Source organism: Myzus persicae, unplaced genomic scaffold, assembly GCF_001856785.1.
Source record: "Myzus persicae strain clone G006 unplaced genomic scaffold, MPER_G0061.0, whole genome shotgun sequence".
Taxonomy (NCBI): Eukaryota; Metazoa; Arthropoda; class Insecta; order Hemiptera; family Aphididae; genus Myzus; species Myzus persicae.
The window spans coordinates 288,205-302,871 of record NW_019100626.1 but is presented as its reverse complement, the minus strand read 5'-3'; the positions used below and the strand labels follow the sequence as shown (position 1 = coordinate 302,871).

At 37.3% G+C, this 14,667-nt stretch overlaps 1 protein-coding gene across 8 annotated transcripts in view; it reads left to right on the top strand.

Moving 5' to 3' along the window:
* LOC111037473 (ephrin type-B receptor 1-B) overlaps positions 1-14,667 on the top strand; it is a 135,583-nt gene that overhangs the window by 118,540 nt on the left and 2,376 nt on the right. The window contains exons 7-18 of one of the 8 annotated variants that reach the window (XM_022320129.1): positions 1,162-1,317; positions 7,534-7,694; positions 7,911-8,195; positions 8,291-8,531; positions 8,650-8,761; positions 8,874-8,944; positions 9,628-9,678; positions 9,790-9,933; positions 10,331-10,590; positions 10,706-10,915; positions 11,019-11,371; positions 13,805-13,916. In XM_022320129.1, the coding sequence (XP_022175821.1) occupies positions 1,162-1,317; positions 7,534-7,694; positions 7,911-8,195; positions 8,291-8,531; positions 8,650-8,761; positions 8,874-8,944; positions 9,628-9,678; positions 9,790-9,933; positions 10,331-10,590; positions 10,706-10,915; positions 11,019-11,371; positions 13,805-13,886 (2,126 nt within the window). In that variant the 3' untranslated portion in view covers positions 13,887-13,916. Of the gene's footprint in view, positions 1-1,161; positions 1,318-7,533; positions 7,695-7,910; positions 8,196-8,290; positions 8,532-8,649; positions 8,762-8,873; positions 8,945-9,198; positions 9,217-9,627; positions 9,679-9,789; positions 9,934-10,330; positions 10,591-10,705; positions 10,916-11,018; positions 11,372-13,804; positions 13,917-14,667 lie in introns of all 8 variants that reach the window. The other 7 variants (XM_022320116.1, XM_022320107.1, XM_022320081.1 and 4 more) reach the window with 7 other exon arrangements.

Sequence of the window (14,667 nt, the reverse complement as noted above, 5' to 3'; positions counted from 1 at the left end):
ATATACGCTGTTATTGGTATCTTATCACCATATTACCCGTATTGTCATTTTGATTACGTATACAAAAATATAATAATTCATAATATTAAATATTAAATATACGAGCGTATCAGCTAAACAGTGTACAACATTAATATTCGAATATTGTATTATTCTTGATTCAGATGATATAACAAATAACAATTATTACTGTTTCTAATACTTTATCATTTAATATGTTGTAATTATAAGTAACTTGTAACATCATATAAGTTGTCGTATAGCATTGTCATACTTTACTCGTTTACTCCTATAATTTATCTAGGTACCTATAACCATAGAGACTATACCTACCCACCCACCCCCCACGAAAGCACATGCAGTTGCACTCCTTGCTAACCTGTCTGGGCGCCACTGATATGATGTATATCGTGGTCGCACTTTAATATTCCGAACCATGCGACGGCCCGCGGGCCGGATATGTACGCTGTGCACGGGCGGGTCGTCTACGTGTGTTATTATATACAGGGTGATAAATGTTCGCTACTGCTCCGCTGCAATATATATAGCAGTAGTCTACATTATACACCGGTCTTGGAAGAGCTCGTGAATTTATATATATATATATATATATGAGTGTGTATGTGTGTGTGTGTGTGTGTATGTATCGTGACGGCGATCCTCAGGGGTATCAATCTTAATCGAAAAGGGGTCGGCGGGTTATACGCGTTTGTATGTGTGTGTGTGTCTGTGTGTGTATGTGTAACGCATCCACAAACAATTTGTCTCTATTAATATAACGCCAATACACGCCAACAACGGTGTACTCCATCTATCATTCTTCTATAATATACCATAGTATATATACGTATACACACTATCTCTCTCTCTCGCTCTTTCCAGATCGCTCGCCGTCTCTCCCCTCAGGGCAGTTATTACCACCACCACCGCCAAATATATAGGGGCTTAAACGCGCGCGCGCGCGTGTGTGTGTGTGTAGTGAGCAATTAACGCGAGCGCACGGGAGTTTAATGAACCGCAGGCGTGGCACACGGGACGAACGCGCGTTTATATTAATATTATTATTATGTATGTGTACTATATATACGACGAAACAGATTTTTATGACGATACAAGCGGCTCAGTTTGACTAATGTGGTTTTTTTTCTTTCTCTTCTTCAGTCTGTCCTCCGGGCAAGTACAAATACGGCGTTGGGGACGACAAGTGTCAGCCGTGTCCGGCGCACAGCAAAGCGCCCGACCAGGGGATGTCCGAGTGCAGGTGCAACACCGGATACTACAGGTCGCCCAAGGACCCAAAATCGGTGCCGTGCACGCGTGAGTATTATATTACAATATAATATAATAACGATATATATATTGTAGGCGCACGCACGAGCTCCATCGCGCTTTTGAATATGTTGTAATATATTATTTGAGATTATTATTAAAATCGTCGTACATCTCCAACGAGAAACCACGCGGACTCTGTGAAAAAGCCGTTTCGTTATTATTATATGTATATTGCATACTGTTCGTTGTCTTTGAAGACAATCTCTTACGACCCGCGACGGCTCGTTTTTTCGTCTGGTAATTGCGCGTGTGGGTAGAGGGGAGCCATGTTCGGCTTAATGTGCAGCTTAAGTATGTACAGCTTAATGTGTAATTAAATTTGTTCAGTCATTTGTTCTTGGACGGAATTGAAAAAGGACGTTCCATTAAACCGCGTGGGATTTAAACGACTTTGAAGTCGTGGTCGCGAAAGATCTCTCGCGGTCACAGCACCAGCAGTTATTATTTTGGTAGTTATATCAAAAGCCCGGCGAATTCCGTTAAATCTCTGCCATTTAGAAACTCGGCAATATTAATAATAACCATTCGCCGTCATGTCTTCTCTCCATCCATCCCTCCCCCTCTCAATCACACCCTCCCCTGCAGGCAATATATATAAACCCGCAGAACCACATCAAAGTAAACGACTTGCCGTCCGAAACTTTATAATATTTGCATTTGTTCCACAAGGATTTTTTCAAATGTATATATTTATTAAGCATACTTCGTAATAATAAAGTATACATAAATATTTTCTTCTATATTATTATATTTTAAACACATTAGGTTTAACTCTGCGTTTTTCTGTTCTTCTATTGTAGTCAGAAAATTGTATTTTTTTATTATTATTCTTTAAATGTCGACGTCACCACTGCCGCTATTGCTGCTTGGAAACCTATTATAGATAATTGTACTTTACTAGAAAAAGCAAGAAATAAATCCATCTTTCGTATATTATAATGACTCCGTTTAAAATACAATCTTTATTGACTGAATGTCTTGTATTAAAGTTCACTTCAACGAGAAAATTTCAAAAACGTCATCTTTGATCATTATTATGATAAAGTTATTTAAACAAGTATTAAAAAAAAAACTAGTTCCACGCCATGTCAATATTTGTATTATATACTTTTTAAATTTCAAACGAATTGCTTTGTTCTGTACCAATAGTAAGATATAAGGGTACAATTTAATTCTACTCTTTAAAATGTAAATTATTTAAATAGGTACTCAACCTATCTTAATTCGATTTACGCAATTAAACGTCAATATTTGTTTTGATTTTAATAATTTTATTTGTGAAACTATTATCTAATTATTCATTTATTTCATACATGAAAAATATCATTTTAAACGCACAAATGTATGATATTCATTTTGTTGGTTATTTGATTTACAATCTCAAAAATTATGTTTCGTAATAAAAAGTTGGGAAATTGAATTTAATACATGCTGTTCCTATATACATTTTACATTATTTTTAGATTGTTATTATTTTTAAACGTTGATTTCGAAATATACAGTTTCATGATAAAATTACAACAGAAATGTCTATCATTTTATAAATCATGTTACGATCTTATCGGATTGTAAACACAATTTCCACTCCCTTTAAATTGATAATTTATATATATATATTTTTTGGATACAAACAGTATATCGACTCGTGTAGAGCAATTTAGGTGAGACTGTGTATACAACCAAGGGATAGGAACCTAACGGCTAACGCTGTTGTCGTTGTTGTTGTCGTGCAAACGACTACAACGAAAATTCACCAATAATCCGGACGAGCAAACCCAATAAGTAAATAACACTCATATATATACGTATACATAACATAACATCATTTCGGTCAAAGAATTTGGTGCGAAATCCAATCCTATTGTTATGCATTGTTGGGACAAAACATGTCATCCGACCACCGATGTTTATCTACTGAGAAAACCCGAAGGTTCGTCGGCTACGACACAATAACGGGTCCTTCTTCTCCGAGGGGTACGGGCGAGTATGAGAATGACAAAAAAAAACTAGTCTGGTCCGTTAAAATAAAACCTATACAGTAGATTTCTGAGTTCCTGAATTTCTATCGGGTTGTCTCTCTTTTCCCCTTGCACTGTCTCTTTAACCTCTCTCGCGCTCTCTCGGTTACACTTATTTTTGAGATGTTTATCTCATCACCGAGGACGACGTTTTAGTGAAGAACGACTGATGACGGTGACGGTGGTGGAGAGTATATACGAGTGATAGGATGTGTGAGTTGTGCGTGGAGGGTAGGGAGGTAAAAAGAAACCGTAATGCTGTGCCGACGATAAATCTCTAAAGACAGTAAACACGGCCCTGCGCAGATTGACGTAGAAAACTTAACTTATCAGCAGATGTTTATCGTGCCGGCAGCGGGTTATAGTACATACAAGTATACAACAGTTCGTTCGTTTGGAATTGAAATAAGAAAAAAATAGGGCCCGCGTGTGCGTCCGACCAGGAAAAACGTCGACGACGACGGACGTTTACACTGAGAGTCACAATGATCGATATGAGTATTTATTTTTTTTATTATTTTTTTTTCCTATATAAATATTTTCGAATGCAGTATAAATATGTACCCATACTTTCGTAAACCCTTAGGAATTATAAATTTAAAAGAAAAACTCGCTCAGTTTAACCAAACTTTATTTTTTTTCTTCTAATGAATATATATATTATTAATGGAATCTAATACTGGATTCTCTCTCACTGTCATGGACTCTGATGCAAAACATCTCCTACGCAAATTCGTTCTCAATAAATATAATCAAAAAACGAATTTTCCACACAATATTCAACGTTATAATGTAAAAATAATTATTAGTTTTTTTCAGCAATTGAATCTGGTTTACTTTTCGTAACTTTTGTATTACTTTTAAATCTTATTCATCTCATTATGTTTAGAAATAATATCAAATATACAATTCGAATGCTACAACTTCTGCGTGTACATAAGTACTTTATATATACATACATACATACATGTATGCATACTGAATTTACAAAGCTTAAAAACCTAAAAGGGATGTGCATCCTTTTATGTTTCATGGAATATAATGAGAAAAGTCGCCTCGGCACGACCTACCCAGACGAACTCTTCAAAAATGCTGTTGCCGCAGTATACAAAGCGGTGACGGCGGCAGCCCAACCTCTCTTTTTTTTTTTGTCTGTTCGTATACACCACTTTTTATTATTATTATTATGTGTGTGCGACGTACGTGGATATATATCGTTGTCGTGTAGAGAGCACGTCTGGTGTGGTGAAGAGAACGATTTTTTCTCCGCACAAGGAAGTCGGTACTCCATATACATACACTGCGCGCACTGTTGTACATTATAGTGGTCGTGTAAATACCTATACATATATATATAATATATATATACGTGTAGCGGTTGTGCAAAAAAAAACCAGTGGTTAGAAAATTATGATTTGCTGGCTAATTATTTTCGGGTTTCGAGTTCGACAAAGCAAGTATTTTTTTTTATCCCTCGCTGAAGTGTTTAACACTCGAACGTCGACGACGTCGTGGCACGTAAAACACCTACCTCACTCGTCACCGTAAGCTTGTTGATAATAATTAGACCGATTCGCTTGGTATAGTGTGTTTTGTCAATAATCCGGGAACATTTCACCGTAATACTATACTGTATGAAGCAGAAGATTTCGCTCTTCTTCCGGCGTTGCGTTTGAGGGGTATTAATTCATTTTTCTCCGTATTACGAGAACTTGATTGCGTTAGACTGCCGACGAGAGGAGTAAAAAATAAGAAAGAAAAAACTCCCGTGACACAAAGCATTATTATACGGGAATGTGTGTGTGTGTAAACTATATATTTAAACATACATGTATATATATTTTTTATCTACACTTGAAAACCTCTATCTACAGAATTCATTTCGGCGCCGGGACCGTGCGGCTAAAACCTTTTAAATCTGTCAAAGGCTGAGACGGAGGCAGCAGTATATATTTCTTTTGGCTTTTTCCATAATAGTTTTTTTTTTTGCATCCGTAATAGGTTTTATATATATTACAGTCGGTAAAAGTTATTATCCGTCGTCGCATTATTATTTATATCCGATTTCAATTGACGAATAAATCCCAATCGCTTTTCATACGATCGCGCGACTGTGACTGCTTCGGCGGCGGCGGTGCTATTGGTGCAGGTGGTTGGGGAACGGACGTTGGCGGAAGAGCGTAGTGGTTTCGCACGAGATTACTTTAAGCGAAATTTCTTTCATTCTTTCGTTTCCCGTTTTTTATCCCGAGAGGTTAAGCCATAATAAATTGTCCGGAAATTGCGCACTCAGCAAAGGGGGCAAAAAAGTACGTAGCCGCCGCCGTCACAGTCGGTTGTTTATAAAGAATTATTTTCATTAAAATCTTTTTGGTTTTTAATAATTAAAACTACCAACCGCGCACATTTACCACCAACACCATTGCTCCTTTCCCAAGAGTTTTCTGTTATTATTTTTATTTTTAATGAAAATATAAGTAACTCGGCTCCCGACGTTTTGCGTGCGTTTGCTGAGGAGGTGATACCCGTTAAATTTTATGATTTTCATTTTTCTTTTTTTTGCACTGCAATTAAAAAATTTCATTCAATGAGAAGCGATATATTCTTTATTTTTATTATTATTTGGTTTTTTTCGAATAAATGAAAAATACCTTTACTCGATGGACTTCCAATAATGCTAAAACATAATAGTAATAATAGTACACCAATTCTTTAACATTCTTGGGGGCGGCTAGTATACATAAATAGTTTAGTACATGCATACATACGTATGTGGTATGTTAATTTAATTTTAGTTGTGTTGTATCAATCGACGAAAATGAAAAGAAACACATTGCTATGACATTTCGACTAAATCAAATTTTCCTTTGCTGGCATTTAGCTAATTATTTGACAACGGTGAACATGTATAAAAGGGGCGGTGGCGTGCTGCTCCAACTTGTTTTGGGTAGGTAGTACGACAACAAAAATAATCATCGTCTCTGGGCGAGTGGGTGGTGGTAGCAGAAGTGGCGAACGAAAGAAAAAGTGAGTTTATTATTCTTTTAAGTCTGAAACGAAGAGTTAAGAATGTATATATATATTATATACACATGCATTGATGCATATATACATACATAGTAACGACGGGAAAGACTCTGTGAATATTTAAACAGAGGACGTGTTTACCCAGTGAAGTCGACCTCGACAAAAGGAGAAAATGATGACCCTGAACTTAGTACTCGTCTCGTCTCGTCGTTTTATTTGTATTCGGATATCACTCCGGTGGACGTCGTAGTCGCAGCGGCAAATGTTTGCGTTTTGTGCTTCGAAAGTATATAGATTCCCGCCTCTGTTGACGACGCCGTATATAATATCTGTCCGTCCCGTTACAACAAATAACGAATTCGGTGCACGCACACAACACACTTTGTACACTTAGGCTTATACAGAGGCCTTTGCCGCTATCGACGTCCCGACTTAGTGATGTGTATTTTATAACGTAGATTGGTGGTGTGGTATACACTGCAGTGGTGTGCACTCGTGTTGTACGTGAATATATAAATACGAAATCGAAATTTTACGATACACTTAATCGTGCGTGTACCTCTACGCGAGCGGTGCGGGACACCCTGCGGCCGTTGTTGTGTGTATTCGTTAATAATTATTATTACGGCGGCGCAGAACGTACCACATTATGTACTGCATATATGCGTGATAACTACACGTCTGTACGTATACAACATGTAAAAAGGATATAGTTGCATACGCGCGAAGGGTAATTGTCCTCGCCGACCTGCTCTTATTATTTACGGCTCGTACGCGTATTCGGAGCCAGTTAGTTGTATTATTATATTTATATATTCATTGGAAGCCATTTCATATTATTATTATTATTATTTTTATTATTTTTATTTTTATTATTAAACGAGCTTCCAGTCTATCCGTCCACTTCTCATTCTCTATCATTCTATCTCTCTCTTCCATTTGTGTTTACCACGACCGCGTACCTATATTCCTATGCTTGCATTCGGTAAATTTAGAATTTACCTGTTCACCTTACGGCCGTAAATAATATTAATATTATTATATCCTCCACTGATGCTCGTGCGTTCACAACAACAATATATAATATATTTTATACAATATAATATGATATATAAACGAAGATATTTATTTTTTTTTGTTTTTGCGTATAATATAGAACCGCCGTCAGCGCCGCAAAACTTGACAGTCAACTTTGTGGACCAGTCGACTGTGACCCTGTCGTGGAACCCACCGAACTTCCTCGGTGGCAGGACCGATATCGTGTACAGAGTGACATGCGACATGTGCGGTCCATCCGTTGTGTTCATGCCCAACAACGTGAGTATTATGAAGGCAGAATATCTTCTATGTAGATAAAATATATTATGTCCACTCATCCCAATCTTCTTCTCTCTCTCTCTCTCTCTCTCTCTCTCTCTCTCTCCCTCTCTACGATTTAATCGTGCATACTCGCTCACCATACAAGTATATTATATGGATGGGCTATACATTGTGTGTACATATTATTATATGATCGCGTGTGGTTTTTTTCAGGAGGTGTTCAACGATACCAAAATAACGATCAGCGGTCTGGGTCCGGTCACCACGTACAAGTTTCACGTATGGGCCGAAAACGGTGTCAGTAATCTAACGTCGTCCGAAAACCGGCAATTCGTCGACATAGCCGTGACCACTACAGAAGCTTCCGTTAAGTCTGCGTCCGTCAACAATGTCCGTGTCATGTTGGTAAAGGCGTCCGAGATCACGCTATCTTGGGATCCGCCCATGGCGAGCTTCTTCGATTCTGGCGATGACGACGCTGCCGTCGAAGTTTACGAAGTATGTATTGCGTTTACCCTCAAATGATAAGCGCCGTATGTTTGATAGGTAGCCGTTTCCTAATGTTGCATATTTTGTATTCCCACCACCCACAGGTGAAGTTCTATCCCCGAGGTGACGAGTCAAACGTCAGCAACAAACTTACCGCCGACAGGCACATGGTGTTTACGGCACTCAGGCCCAAGACGGACTACGGATTCCAAGTGCGAGCGAAGACCGCTCACGGCTGGGGCGAGTACAGTCCGACTATTTACAAAACGACGGGGCAATTGCTCGGAAGCGGTAAGAACACACAACAACAAGTCCAAAGAAAAAACGGGATTAAAGATGATACGGGTAAAACAAATTGATTGTTGAGAATGAGAGGCCGTCGTCCCTTTTTTGAGTCCGGCTGCTCGAATTGCAAGTATGTCATTCGCTAACGATTTGTTTTTGTGTTCTTTATCCATTGTAGCCTACATCGGTGACGAAGACAACATGGAAGTCCGAATAATCGCAGGTGCGACGGTCGCGGTAGTGGTGGTCTTAGTAGTTGTCATCATCATGACGGTATTGTTCTTAAGGAGGTGCGTTGTTTTTGTTTTTATTCTCATTGCTGTGTCACTTGATGTGAAGCTTTTGACAAAGTAATCAGTAATCACATCCGTGACTTAACACATTTCCTATTTTCGTTTTCAGCCGGAGTAATGATGAATGCAACAAAAAACAACCAAGTGATTGCGACACTTTAGAATACAGGAATGGGGAAGGTAAGAAGACCGTGTATTTTGGCGGTTATATAGTTAAAAATAAAAATAAATAAACATCTAGGATCCACATTGCATTAATTAATTTTACAAGTAAAAATATAAATAACTATTCGGAGACTGTAACTCACGTCGTTAATAACCTTCGCTCCTTTTAGTTGAGAGTAAAATTCCACACGACTTACCTTTTGTATCCCCATAAATTAACGTGCACTACCTAGTTTTCATGTTTTCGTGTGTTTTACATGCATCCCAAGGACTTGTTGTTACCTACAGTAAGTGTATTATATAGTTTTCCCTAGATAATTAATAGATATTTTTTCATTCGTTTTTTATATACCTCAATAACAACTATGCGTTTTCTTTATTCTGTTTTCATTCAAGTATGCCTACTCCAAATTAATTAGATCCGTGTAGTAGTAATGACAGTAATGTGTTAGTTTGTTTGTTATTTTTTGTTTTTACTTAAATGTTGAGTATTGCCTATTATTGTTGTACCTCCCTCTATCCGTGTATTATGTTGCTCTTAGTATATCCATTTACATAATAATATTATTTTTTGTCCTAATAACCATCGGGCGCAAACTGCTGATTGACGGATGCTAACATTTTTGTTTATTTTTGTTTGCCTGCATTCTGCTTTGTGCTTTTGGTGTGAACACTTGTGTTTTGTTTTTGTTTTCCAGTGCATTGCAATTTGGACAATCCTCCCATAGTTGCCACTCACACTAGCAGCAGTAAGTCCATGGCTAATAGTTTTCCACTTTTGCGCCTTATTTTTTTTTTCATTAACAACGAATTTTTATGAATCCAATCAAATTTTTATTTATCCTATGTGTATTTTACAGTGACCACACCTTTGTTCACACAAGTTGGCTCGACTACGTCTAGATCGTATATTGACCCGCATACATACGAAGACCCAAATCAAGCAGTTAAAGAGTTCGCCAGAGAAATTGATGCTTCGTATATCACCATTGAAGCAATAATCGGTGAGTGACGCCAATTATAATAATTAATAGGGATGGACATCTATAATGAACAACTCACTGTACATAATAGGATTTTTTCTACGAGCTAATAACTCAAAATAGTATTTCAATATAAAATTGTCCATGACAACGATATTAAATTGTGACATGTACTCAAAAGAATAGTAAACAAAGTTCTATTGTTTATTTAACACGACATTTGTTATGAAACGAGCATCAAATAGTAGTTAGTACTTTTTGAAAAATGTATCGACACGCGTGAAACTTCTAGTCTTAATGATGACTATATCTATATAAATACCACTGCCACCTCAACATACTTTCTTAACTATTTACCATTATATACCGCAATCAATCGAACGTGCTTTTAAACAATGTATGTTGTTTTTCCTGATAGGCGGTGGAGAATTCGGGGACGTATGTCGGGGAAAATTAAAAGTTCTCGGATCGCCTTCCGTCGAAGTCGATGTAGCCATCAAGACTCTGAAACCTGGTAGTTCGGACAAAGCGCGCAACGATTTCCTGACCGAGGCTTCAATCATGGGACAATTTGAACACCCCAACGTCATATTCCTGCAAGGCGTCGTCACCCGATCCAACCCGGTGATGATTATCACCGAATACATGGAAAACGGTTCATTGGATACGTTCCTGAGAGTAAGCGCTTACTAAAATTACATATAATATCATTATTAATTATAACAAAGTCGCGGTCGTCCGGACTGAAAATTGTATAATGTGTCATAATCTGTATTTATGCTAATTAACTTAGGCTAACGACGGAAAGTTTCAAGTCCTACAGTTGGTTGGCATGTTGCGGGGCATCGCCTCCGGCATGCAATACCTTAGCGAAATGAACTACGTACATCGTGATCTGGCTGCTCGCAACGTACTAGTCAACGCCCAGCTGGTGTGTAAAATAGCAGATTTCGGTCTGAGTCGAGAGATCGAAAGCACCACCGAAGGGGCGTACACGACGAGGGTAAGTCGATTTATGGAGAACGCTTACCTCCTAATTACAATAATGATTTTCAGATTTTGTATTAAACGACGGACTAACCGGATTGTTGTGTGTTTATTGACAGTTTTCGAATTTCCAGGGCGGTAAGATACCGGTCCGGTGGACCGCACCCGAAGCCATAGCATTCCGTAAATTCACCTCCGCATCGGACGTATGGTCGTTCGGCATTGTCGTGTGGGAGGTGATGTCGTACGGTGAACGTCCTTACTGGAACTGGAGTAACCAGGACGTGATCAAGTCCATCGAAAAAGGTTACCGGTTACCGGCGCCCATGGACTGTCCGGAAACTATATACCAGTTGATGTTAGACTGCTGGCAAAAGGAGAGAACACACCGACCTATGTTCTTGTCCATCGTAAAAACGCTCGACAAGCTCATAAGGTGTCCGGACACACTCAGGCGGATCGCCCAAAATAGGTAAAAACCTTTTATTGATAATGGTTTATTTCTTCTTTTATTTTTTTTTTCTCACTAACTTTATATAGTAGACCGAAATTTAAAATATCGATTTCCTCCGATGAATTAATTATTCAAATTTTGTACTGGAAACAATTATTTATCGTGTTTATGGAATCGTTATTTATTCCGATCTACTATTCGGTTTCATAATACATTATTTTAATTTCTCTTGGGCTTTGCATATTCGTTCATATTTTGAGTAATATGTTTTGTATATTTTTTTTATATACTTTGATGCCACTGCTGATTGAAGCTTTGATTTTTCATTTTTTCATTAGTATTCGCTTCGTTCATTATTATTGTTATGGAATCATTCTATGGCGGATTATCTCCAATTAATTAATATTTATCAAGATTATGAATGCACTAACTATGTGAATTATATTTATAGCTCGAAAATATCTGTTTTTGTATAACATTATTATTATTATTATTATTCAATATTATTTCAAAGAATTTTACAAAACCGTATAATCCTGCTACTATACAGATAAAAAAATAAGCAATTTCATATTCTAATATTTAGAAAAATATTATATTTTTACTAATCTGAATCTTTTTGTTTTATTTTTTTAATTTATTAACACGTTGGCGAAAAGATTTCTACTGGAAAACATTTTTTACGGTGGATGTATTTATTGCTGAATATGACATTCTTTCCCTGATATTTAATACCTTTGCAGAAATATAATGTTATCAGAATTGCTCGTTTGATCTCATCATTCGTCGGAAAAAATTAAGTTTCATATTTTTTTACATTTTGTTTTTACTTTAAAAACAATCATTGAAAAGAATTTCCAGATATTTGTTTTCAGTACCCTATAGGTACCGTACTCGTAATTTATTTTTCAGCATTGTTTCCGACTCGTGCCCCTCTCGTTTGTGTTAATTGTCTTTCGAGTTATTACTTATTATAAAATAAAATAATATTGTATTAGGTATTCTAGGTATCAGACTGCTCCCTCTGTGCATTTAACGTTTCAAAACATTGTAGCGCTGTATGATTTAATAATAGCTATAATAGCTTCTATATCTTTTTAAATCGAAAGCTATTTATATCTTCCCAATTCATTCCACTGATTATTATATGGTATCTCGCTGTCTGAGTGGATCGAAAAACTCGTCTGAGGACTTTATAACGCCTATAGTGAATCATATAGAAAATTCGCATATTATAATGTGTACATAAATATATACCACAGTCAGAAAATCCAACTTAAAATCACTTCCGTCCCAGAAACTTGTCGGAGAGAGGGATGAGGTGACCTTATATAGTGCGCTGAAAACCAACCGAAACGTACGTTAGGTAGAATCGTCATAAATGCCGGAGTTGTCGGACGCATTTCGTGGAGTTCGAGTGCGCGTCTCGCTGGCCCCGGAGACCATTATAATCTTCTTTTGCCGTGCGCCAATAGTGGCAAAAACTTTTCCGCCCGAAAACCTCCGGTGAAAGTTTAACGTTTTCGAGTGATATACGTACACATCGCCCCCCCTCTCCCGCCACCATTGGAATAATGACATTTCGTCTTACATATTATTTCGTAGGTATTCCAATTTAAAGAAGATAAACTCTCGGCGGTATACAGTATATCATACACCCCCGTCCCGGACGGGCGACGACAACTATTATTATTATTTTTATTATACAGTCGACGTAAGACTTTAATAATATTATATATATATCCGTCGCGAGTCACCGCGACGTTATAATATTAATCCGAAAAGAACTTTGCGCACGTCTCTTTCTCCCTCACTCTCTCTCCCTCTCTCTCTCTCCTTATCTCTCTCTACCTGTTTATCACTGTCTCTGTACAATTCATGCGTATTTCTGTCGACCCCCTTCCGGAGCACACACACACACACACTTCCTTCTCACCCATCGGGAGCACTCTGTATAACTGGGCTATTAAATTTATTATATCAAGCTTTTCGTGTACATATAATATGTTTGTGACGGATGTCAAACCTCTCAAAATCGTCACGTTGATATATTATAAATTATATAATATATACGAGTACACCGCGTCCACCTGCAACATCCACTCGAGCGCGTTTCCTTCCACCTCATCATCATCATAATATATACTGTCCTGGCATCTTCTTATTCAAAATTACCTGTCTCAGCTTTGGTTTCTGCTGATGTCGACGGTATTACGCATTTAATATACATGTATTATAATAATAATAATATTATGTTTCAATTTTTTTTTTCGTTTCAACGTTTAAAATCGTTTGTATTATGTTACCGCCGTTGAAGATTATATTATTGGTATTATAAACTCTTTTTTTTTTTTGTTAACGTACGATTATTTATTTTAATTTATTATTATTATTATTATTATTATTATTTTATCTTTAACAATCGCATTGGGTTTTTGCATGTTTGGACAGCCGTCCGCCGCCTGTTAACCCGTATTATGTGCCGGTCGTATTTAAGTGTGGCTCGGATTGGGTGTCGTTTCATCACGAATGAGAGACCGTTTGTTTGGCTATCCGCGAAAAGGTAATACCCGTTATGGCGTTACGTACATATATATTATACATTAATATATATGTATGTATGTATGTATGTACGTATATACCACACCTAAATACATATATATATATCTGTACAAATATAGTTAGTATTTATTATATATACACGATCCCGCCCTTCCCCTTTCACCTGACTTAACTCGTCATCGTCATCGCCATCATCAACATCGTTATTATTACTGTTGTTGTCGACATCATCAGTTATTAGCGCCGCCGTCTGCGGTCATTCACACGGTGCTTTATGCAAATAATATTAATATTATTATACGATTTAATAATCGGCGCCCTCCAATTAATATTATACCCCTATGATGTACCTACCCATCATGTCCTTGCAGTGTGTACATATAATATAATATAATTAACCTATTCGGTTTATTTTCCCACAACAACCGCTTCCCAAAGTCCTTCGCCGCTTATACGCTTTTTTAATATCACAATTTGTATAGTATAATGTTGCTGTTTTGTTTTTCCCGCCGAACGATAACGCGCGTTATCGTCTCCATATAAAGAGTGAGATTCACCGGGTATACTCGTCCCTCCCCTCCCCCCAAATTCTTCTTAGGTTAAGGTATACTTGGTGGATCTCCAATTATTCTCCATATAGTTTCACTATCTGTGTTTGTGTATTATGAAGTAGATCCATTTAACGCTGTAAATGATTTGCTTCCTCACCCAATTTTGTGATATTGATAAAAAAATTGTATTTACGAATTGTG